The 9947-nt window shown below is 49.2% G+C and overlaps 1 protein-coding gene across 1 annotated transcript in view; it reads right to left on the reverse strand.

Annotated features, from left to right (window-relative positions):
* The window catches only part of LOC139375177 (lateral signaling target protein 2 homolog), an 80688-nt gene that overhangs the window by 17427 nt on the left and 53314 nt on the right, over positions 1–9947 (reverse strand). Inside the window, exons 2-8 of the mRNA XM_071116729.1 lie at positions 6623–6763; positions 3574–3711; positions 3073–3275; positions 2887–2976; positions 2583–2672; positions 2393–2494; positions 771–2189 (exon numbers count right to left, since the gene is read on the reverse strand). Coding sequence (XP_070972830.1) covers positions 771–2189; positions 2393–2494; positions 2583–2672; positions 2887–2976; positions 3073–3275; positions 3574–3711; positions 6623–6763 — 2183 coding nt within the window. The remainder of the gene's footprint in view (positions 1–770; positions 2190–2392; positions 2495–2582; positions 2673–2886; positions 2977–3072; positions 3276–3573; positions 3712–6622; positions 6764–9947) is intronic.

Consider the following 9947-nt stretch of genomic DNA (forward strand, 5'->3'; position numbering starts at 1 on the left):
ATCAAAATATATTTTAGATACTTCAAAGTAGCCACCCTTTGCCTTGATAACAGCTTTGCACACTCACGAGAAACAAGATTCTCTGGTCTGATGAAACCAAGATTAAACTCTTTGGCCTGAATGCCAAGCGTCACGTCTGGAGGAAACCTGGCACAGTCCCTACGGTGAAACATTGTGGTGGCAGCATCATGCTGTGGGTTTTTCAGTGGCAGAGACTAGTCAGGATCGAGGAAAAGATGAACAGAGCAAAGTACAGGAGAGATAATTGATGAAAACCTGCTCAAGAGCGCTCAGGACCTCAGGCTGGGGCGAAGGTTCACCTTCCAACAGGACAATGACCTTAAGCACACAGCCAAGACAACGCACGAGTGGCTTCGGGACAAGTCTCTGAATGTCCTTGAGTGGCCCAGCCAGAGCCCGGAATCTAACATCTCTGGAGAGACCTGAAAATAGCTGTGCTGCGATGCTCCCCATCCAACCTGACAGCTTGAGAGGATCTGCAGAGAAGAATGGTAGAAACTCCCCAAATACAGGTGTGCCAAGATGGTAGCATTTTACCCATGAAGACTTGAGGCTGTAATCGCTGCCAAAGGTGCAAATGTGATATTTAAGTCTAAAAACCTGTTTTTTTCTTTGTCATTATGGGGTATTGGGTATAGATTATGGGGGGGAAAAAAATTGAATCCATTTTAGAATAAGGCTGTAACGTAACAATATGTGGAAAAAGTCAAGGGGTCTGAATACTTTCCAAATGCTCTGTATATTCATACCTAGTGTTCTTCTTGATCTCTTCCTTGGACTCACTGTCTGCCTCTCTGGTCCACGTCCTGTCCCTTAACCCGCTGGCCTGAGTCCTGCACTGGTGGGAACAAGGTTCTGGGGTTCCCCTTACCCCAATGGGGCTCCTGTTCTGGCCCAGGCACTGCTGAGGCCCCGGGGCCACCACCACCAGGCACTTGTCACAGTGCTGGTCCCCTTCCTCCACCCCTGGAGCTGGCTCTGAGGAGCAGCGAGAGGGGGGAGAGTCCCCTTTCCCATGTAGGTCGTGTCCTGAGGAAGCTAGGCGGCAGGCAGAGGACTGGATGACAGAGCTGTGGGGCTTGCAGTGTTGGTCCAACCCCAGGCCAATTCCCAGCCCTGTGGTGTCCATGGTGAGGGTGTCATCATGGCCGACCTCACAGCTGCCGCAGCAGACACAGGAGTTGAGCAGGCAGTTTGTGGCCACCAGGGGGGCGCATGGCTCTGTCTCTGAGGAGGAGAGGGGTCGGGGCAAGAGCAGCTTGTCCACAGCCATCTCAGTCAGGCTGGGGGAGTGGGGGTTGAAAATGACGGTGGCTGATAGCTTCATCCCTCCCATGCGGTGTGCGATGACCTCAGCAGTTTCCGCCCCCTCCAGGCCCACCTCCCAGCCGTTAGTGTAGGGCAGGGGCTCCCGGCCAGGGCTAGGACCGGGTCGCTTGGTGCTGGGGCACTGTGAGGGCTGGCTGTGGGGCTGCTGGGACAGATCTGACTGGGCTTCAGTGGGCCATCCATTCCTGGATGAGTCGGTAAGGGGGCCAGGCCTGCTGGGCTGAGGAGAAGAGGGCTGAGGGGCGAGGTTAGAAGGCGAGGTTAGACGACTGCTGGTCACAAGGTCCCCTCCTGCATCCAGGTCCTCCATGAAGAAGACTCTGTCCTCCTCCTCGTGGTAGAGACCTGTCCTGCCCTGGCCCACCAGCACCCGGATGGGGGAGGCCTCGGTGCTAGAGCCACCGATAGAGCCCCCTCTGTTGGGGCGGTGGGCTGGGGACTGGCCCTGGCTGGGAGGGGACAGCAGCGTGAACATCTCGTCCCCCACGCGGTGCACCATCATGTTGAGCTGTTCAATCTCCTCCTCATCATATTGCATGGAGCAGGCCTGGTCCGCCTCCTCCGCCTCCTCACACAGACCACCCCGCTCCTCCTCTCCCCCCCTCTCCACCTCCTCCCACTGCCTGTCCTCATCCTGGATGTGGGAGATGCACAGAGACAGCACCTCCTGCTGCTCGCTCTCAGTCGGCTCCTCCGGGATGTCACCGGTGGGGCTGCTGGATGTGAGGGGGTCTGGGGTAGGGGGAAGCTCGGGGACTAGGGGGAACCCGTCCTGAGAGATACAGAGGCTCCGCTCCAGTGTCAACAACTCCTCCTCTGACAGGGTCTGGAGCAGGTCCCTATGGGAATAACACAACCTTAATAAGATACTTAAACGCCCAGCCTAAAATAATCACGCAACGAGGATGATACTGGCCCATGATTTTTAGACTGTTCGGCAAAGTCGAATTATGTTCACAAGATTGTCGCGATGGTTCAGAGCTATTTTCTACCTATGATTAAACACAGATGACAATCTATACGTGCATCCTCTTAACAGTACCTGATTTTCTTCAGTAAAGTACGGAAGGGCCGGAAGAGCTCAGACATGTCCCCTGGTTTCCTATCCAGGTTGAGTGGACCTTCACCGTACACCACCAGACCACTGAGGGAGAGACCGGGGGATTACAACATGTTATTAGTATCAGAGACTTCTAGAAGACGAACAAGAGGAGACAGAAAACAACACTTACCACACAATGGCTAGTCTGGGGATTGTAAACATCAGAGCGGGTTCATAGTCATCGATCATATCTTGGCTGAGATAGCCCAGCTTGAGCGCCCTAAGACAAACACAACAAAGACGTGAGGCTGTGAAATAATATTGAACAACCACTTGACATTTTTTATAAACCCTGCATGCATGGAGTACCATGTCTGAAAGTCACTAAACTACTCGACTGTCATCTGAGTACCAACTCTAACGTTACAAACCTAAAAACTCAAACCTAGCCTTCACACTCACATGGTTTGTCTCCCCCCCCCCATACAACTCACCTCTCCACAGTCTCACAGAAGAGCACAATCACATCCTGCTGAACATAGTATTCTTTGGGAGACTTCACAGGCACCATGGCTGATACATAGCTGACAGAGAGGGAATCATGTAAAAATACATTAAAATGCATAGTCAAATATGTTGATGATGTCCAATAGTGTAAGATGCTGATGTCCTGTAGCTACCTGAGCTCAAACTCAGCAAAGAGGCTGTCGAAGTGACGCAGCGTGTCCCTCATGCGGTCTGTGTAGAAGTTGAGGTCTCGGAGGGCCTGGTCTCGCGTGATGTTACGGACCTCCTCCAGACTATGGGTCAGGTCCTTGGCTAGAGGCCTCATGGCCATGCTCTCTATCTCCCTGTTCATGATGATGGAGCCTGCAGCCAGACACTACACGTAAAGATGAGAGAGAGAAGGGAATGACGTGTTATTTAACCCTTCTTGATCCAGGGTAGTCTCATTCAAATATTGTATATTTTTCTTCAAGACAAACTTGTCTATGCACAAGTGGCTAACACAAGGAATAATGAGTTATACAATGATCCAGCTGACCATTACACTGTGAAAACAGATAGGAAACATGACTGTAAATGATTAATGCCTATAGTGTCAAGCAGACTAACATTCATGCAGAGTACGTATTGTTAATGTGATGTGACATGATACTGGAGGGGATACAGTACAGTACCTCAGCTCCAAACCACAGCTGTCCAGCCAGGTTGTCATGGCGAATCTCCTCTGGGAACTTGACACAGAAGTCTCTGTTGGCTCTGTCGCCAGGGATACATTCATCCATGATCTGGTTGATAACGTTCAACACATTGTCCTGCAGACACAGGGAGAGTGACAGGGATAGAGATTGAATAAATGAGTGAATAAACGTACTGAACAAAAAAAAAAGGGTGTCAAGATAAAATGTACTGAATGAAAAGGGGCGTCAATAAGACAAATTCTGTTGGTGATGAGCGACCGCAAACAAAACGCGGAAGTTTTGATCATGATGTTTCACAAACTACCAGACAAACTGTCTGGAGAACTCTGAACAGGGAACAGGCTGAAAACAATTAAACAGGCCAATGCACAGAATGGTCCCATTACAGCCCTCAATCAGCCCTCAACTAAATCCCATAATTCCAGCGGTGCAGACAAACTGTCCCGCACAGTGAGAGCTAATCAAGAGCTTGTGCCGCTGGCATGTACAACAGTTCGAACAATGAGCCTTTTCTCCCCCCCCCCCCCCCCCCTCTGTCTCCAGGAACAGCACTACGTCGCTGCTGCTAGCCCCGAGGAGCAAGATTAAAAAGCTTAACTACCGACTTTATTGCAGTGCTGTACTACCTACGCCGTGGCCGGTTCCCAGTGCCCCCACCAGCCCAATGCTCATCTGGCCATTGTCCTGTGTGCTACACTAAAGCTTGGCCTAATCTTGAACACCATCAGCCTCTCATCACACAACATGACGATGTTGAGATGATACCTACACTTGCAGAAGATAGATGGAGAGCTTGCTCGCTCTACACGCCTACGCTCTAAGTTGATGCTTTGCCAGGAAAAGAGAAAAGAAGAAAGAGCAATCTCTTCCACTGGTGCATTCCATGCTGTGAGAGCAACTATGCCAACATAACGTGTGCAGCTTGGCACCTCTGAGGCCCACGGGCATCAAGAAGAGCTCCTAACAGAAACGTTAGGGTTCGAGAGGACAACTCTCCACCGTCAGACCACTTGGCTTCCATTCGGGGGGTCTCATGTATATGTGGTATTATTAAAGCATGCTGGTAACATGGTGTTCCTTGTCTCAACGAGGTAACCTACATCAAAATACTTTTATAACTATGGGAGTTAAAAGCCTACCTGACAAGTATCACATATATTACGCGTTAAACCGCATTTTGTTTCACAGAAATATTAGTGTGGAAGCAAAACACTAGCTGAGAGAATAAGAGGCCGTGTTGTGTCCCTGAAGCACTTATTTTCTTTCAGGGGGAAATATGGAACGAGCCAAACCAGGATTGATGATTCTCAGTCGCTGGAAACGTCCTGCAGTCCAGCTTAAAGCCTTTGGGTTTATGAAGCACAACATGACGCAAAGCTAACACACAGTACTTCCCGGCATGGTCAATTTAAGGTGATAATGACGCGAATACAAAAACTCAGCAGAGAGAGAGATGGCGGGAGAAGGGACAATGAGAGCGTGGAATGGAGAGAGAGAGAGAGAGAGATGGCGGGAGAAGGGACAATGAGAGCGTGGAATGGAGAGAGAGAGATGGCGGGAGAAGGGACAATGAGAGTGTGGAATGGAGAGAGAGAGAGAGATGGCGGGAGAAGGGACAATGAGAGCGTGGAATGGAGACAGAGAGAGAGAGATGGCGGGAGAAGGGACAATGAGAGCGTGGAATGGAGAAAGAGAGAGAGATGGCGGGAGAAGGGACAATGAGAGCGTGGAATGGAGAGAGAGAGAGAGATGGCGGGAGAAGGGACAATGAGAGCGTGGAATGGAGAGAGAGAGAGATGGCGGGAGAAGGGACAATGAGAGCGTGGAATGGAGAGAGAGAGATGGCGGGAGAAGGGACAATGAGAGCGTGGAATGGAGAGAGAGAGATGGCGGGAGAAGGGACAATGAGAGCGTGGAATGGAGAGAGAGATGGCGGGAGAAGGGACGATGAGAGCGTGGAATGGAGAGAGAGAGCGAGTGGGTGGGTGGGGGGAGGATGGAGAGAGGAGGAACAAATAAGAGGGGGAAAGCAGTTGGGGATCAAGCAGTGACCTTATTAGGAACATCCCCCTCTGGGCCCTGGGGCTCAGGCACATTGGTGGGCCTGCTAACGACCTCCGCTCTGTCTGCCTCCCCCCGAACACCAACCTAGCAGGCAGCAGCATGGCAGCCATCACTCAAAGTCCAGACCCCACACACCTGAAGGAAGACCAGTTTAGAAGCCCCCCCCCAACTCCAAATGGACACAACAGTCTTCCATTGGTCATGTGACAGGTCTCAAACAGAGACAGATACGTCTCCGAGGAGAAAAAGCGTAATCTCCGGTCAAGCAGACTAATATCCTATAGTGGATCTACATAACACTGACATAAGTCATTCAAAACAACCTGACAGTCAATCCTTTACTCTGACCTCATAGTGCCTGAAAACACCAATCCAGGTGTCATGATATCTATGTAGAGAAGTAGAGACTTCAAGATCCAATCTCTAATACCTCCACTTCATTGATCTTTCCAGAGTCACTCATCCAAGTCTTCATTCCTGACCTAGATACCCTGATAAAGGCTTTCAAACAGCAACAAAACCTGATTGAATCAACTGCTTGCACTCAGAGGGACTCCTTATCTCTCCTTACCACTGTGAACCGGCGTGATTTAACAGCCCGTCCAATCAATGCTTACTGGGACAATCGCACAACCCCTACCATATCAGTCAACTAATCTCAGGCCTTTTGCAGTTCAAACTCCCCTGTTATAGAGTTTGTCGTCATAGTTTTAAACATTTGAGGTCAAACTTCAATACCTCACTTTAATTGGCATGGTGGACTCTTCAAGTGCTCTCTGCCAAACTGGGTTACAGCATTAACTCTCAAATGAAATGTCTGATGGATTTTTACAAATTTATGGAGCTGGAAGTCTAAAATAAATTAGAAGCATGGTGAAATGAAACGATAAGAGACCAGCTACAGAATTGTGGCCGTATTCCGAGGGTACTGAAATGAGTGTCAGCCCCTATAGATTCTTACCTGACAGGATCTGAACTGGTTGACCAGGAGCGTACACCTCTGAGGCTCCTTCCTCCCATCTAGGCTGTCCAGTTCTGTGGCCACCTGGTTGAGCTCCTCATCAGCATAGTAGAACTGGGCCAGGAGCTGAGGGTCCGTCCTCTGTACAGACAGAGACGGAGAGGTTAAATAAAGCACTTCACATAGATGTTTTTAATCGTAGTAGATCAGCTGAACATTGACATAAAGGGCATTGCACATGGGGAAAGGGTTTTAAATAAGGCACTCCCATCTCCTCTCCTCTATATCCCAGTTACAATGATACGTCATGTGGGGCCTTTGACTTTATTGACAACAAAGACATAATACCATAAAAACAGGATTACAGAGGTGTACATGTATGACGTGTATGAGCACCAGGACGGTGAAAACAGGCTAGGTTCTAGAGGGTGGAACGTTAATAGATGGTTAATATGGTCTGTTCTCTCCCCAGAAGAGCAGGGGTAATTAGAGAGCTTGGCCCTGGTAAAGGATTTGTGTCATTATCTCACACCGTGTGCTGTTCCGTAGGGAAGAGCACAGCATACAAGATCATTCCATTACTAAGCACATGCACGCCATTCAATAGGGCTGGAGAGAGAGAGAGCACGAGAGAGAGAGAGCACGAGAGAACGCACGAGAGAGAGAGAGCACGAGAGAGAGCACGAGAGAGAGAGAGCACGAGAGAGAGAGAGAGAGAGCACGAGAGAGAGAGAGAGAGCACGAGAGAGAGCACGAGAGAGAGCACGAGAGAGAGCACGAGAGAGAGCACGAGAGAGAGCACGAGAGAGAGCACGAGAGAGAGCACGAGAGAGAGCACGAGAGAGAGAGAGAGAGAGAGAACGAGAGAGAACGAGAGAGAGAACGAGAGAGAGAGAGAGAGAACGAGAGAGAGAGAGAGAGAACGAGAGAGAGAGAGAGAACGAGAGAGAGAGAGCACGAGAGAGAGAGCACGAGAGAGAGAGAGCACGAGAGAGAGAGAGCACGAGAGAGAGAGCACGAGAGAGAGAGAGCACGAGAGAGAGAGAGCACGAGAGAGAGAGAGCACGAGAGAGAGAGAGCACGAGAGAGAGAGAGCACGAGAGAGAGAGAGAGAGAGCACGAGAGAGAGAGAGCACGAGAGAGAGAGCACGAGAGAGAGAGCACAAGAGAGAGAGCACAAGAGAGAGAGAGCACGAGAGAGAGAGAGCACAAGAGAGAGAGAGCACAAGAGAGAGAGAGCACAAGAGAGAGAGAGCACGAGAGAGAGAGAGAGAGAGAGCACGAGAGAGAGAGAGAGAGAGAGAGCACGAGAGAGAGAGAGAGAGAGAGCACGAGAGAGAGAGAGAGAGAGAGAACGAGAGAGAGAGAGAGAGAGAACGAGAGAGAGAGAGAGAACGAGAGAGAGAGAGAGAACGAGAGAGAGAGAGCACGAGAGAGAGAGCACGAGAGAGAGAGAGCACGAGAGAGAGAGAGCACGAGAGAGAGAGCACGAGAGAGAGAGAGCACGAGAGAGAGAGAGCACGAGAGGAGAGAGCACGAGAGAGAGAGAGCACGAGAGAGAGAGAGCACGAGAGAGAGAGAGCACGAGAGAGAGAGAGAGAGAGCACGAGAGAGAGAGAGCACGAGAGAGAGAGCACGAGAGAGAGAGCACAAGAGAGAGAGCACAAGAGAGAGAGAGCACGAGAGAGAGAGAGCACAAGAGAGAGAGAGCACAAGAGAGAGAGAGCACAAGAGAGAGAGAGCACGAGAGAGAGAGAGAGAGAGCACGAGAGAGAGAAAGAGAGCACGAGAGAGAGAGAGAGCACGAGAGAGAGAGAGAGAGCACGAGAGAGAGAGAGAGAGCACGAGAGAGAGAGAGAGAGCACGAGAGAGAGAGAGAGAGCACGAGAGAGAGAGCACGAGAGAGAGAGAGAGAGAGAGCACGAGAGAGAGAGAGAGAGCACGAGAGAGAGAGAGAGAGAGAGAGCACGAGAGAGAGAGAGAGCACGAGAGAGAGAGAGAGAGAGAGCACGAGAGAGAGAGAGAGAGAGAGAGCACGAGAGAGAGAGAGAGAGAGCACGAGAGAGAGAGAGAGAGAGAGAGAGCACGAGAGAGAGAGAGAGAGAGAGCACGAGAGAGAGAGCACGAGAGAGAGAGAGAGAGCACGAGAGAGAGAGAGCACGAGAGAGAGAGAGAGAGCACGAGAGAGAGAGCACGAGAGAGAGAGAGAGAGAGCACGAGAGAGAGAATGAGAGAGTTCCGGAGTTCCAAATTGAGCAGCTGCTGAAAAATGAGCTCCTGTATATATTGACATTTAAATGGTTTTTTAGAGTGAAGTACATCGAAAAAATCAAAAGAAAACTGCAAGACTCAATAGAAGACAATAGAAGCAACAAACCAAAAAGACAGGATTTTGAAAAAGTAACTATTTTTCATAAAATTATACAGTTATCTTAGCTAGCTGAATTGTTAGCTGAATTGTTTACATGTTGCTAAGCAGTTGCTAAGGACTCTCCTGGAAGAAGCTAGCTAGCTTACAAAGAATAACAAAAAAATATCTAGTTAACAGAAGAAAGGAAGACAAATAAGGACAGAAGAAAAAAGGAAAAGAAAAAAGGATAACAAAGTGAAACAGTCCTCTGAAGAAACAAGAGAGCATTATACAAGAAACAGCACTTCTATTGCAACATTGTAGCCAACATCACCAGCGTTGCTATGGAAATTGTTTACCCACCAGACATCCAAACAGAGAAAGCTAAGAAAAGTTTCAAAGGTTTGTTGATGGGACAGAACCATGAATGCCTGTTTGCAGATCTTACCAGTTACAAAACAAGAGCAAATTTAATTTTTAATACCAATCGAGGGAACATATGGAAAAAGGTTATTTGCAACCATTTCCCTTTCTCAAAAAAGAGGGGCATCAGCCAAGGATGTCAGATCAGCATTTTTGAAGAAGCTGACCAGAGCAACACATATCAAACAGTAAACTTATATAATAATGGAACTGTATTGATACAAGGCAATGATTCAAGCCTCCAGGCTTTTGAGAATAGGTTTGCTACCCTAAAAGAAGACGCTGACATCATCTCAGAAAATGAGGAAAAAGTCAAGGAGGGAGATGGAGAAAAGCAGACCCCAATGGTCTCTGTGACCCAGCAGGAAGCCCTCAACGTCCCTTTACCTACCTCACCTGCAGCAGACAGAGTCAAGGACATGACAATTTCAATAAGAACACCTGCTATGCAACGTTTCCACAACACCCTCTCTCTAGTCGAAGCAGAGGTCATAGAACTCAGAGAGAACAAGCTTCAAGAGGAGGACACTGTCCAGAAACTCAAAGAAGAGA

The sequence above is a fragment of the Oncorhynchus clarkii genome, chromosome 19 (assembly GCF_045791955.1).
Source record: "Oncorhynchus clarkii lewisi isolate Uvic-CL-2024 chromosome 19, UVic_Ocla_1.0, whole genome shotgun sequence".
In the NCBI taxonomy this organism is placed as follows: Eukaryota; Metazoa; Chordata; class Actinopteri; order Salmoniformes; family Salmonidae; genus Oncorhynchus; species Oncorhynchus clarkii.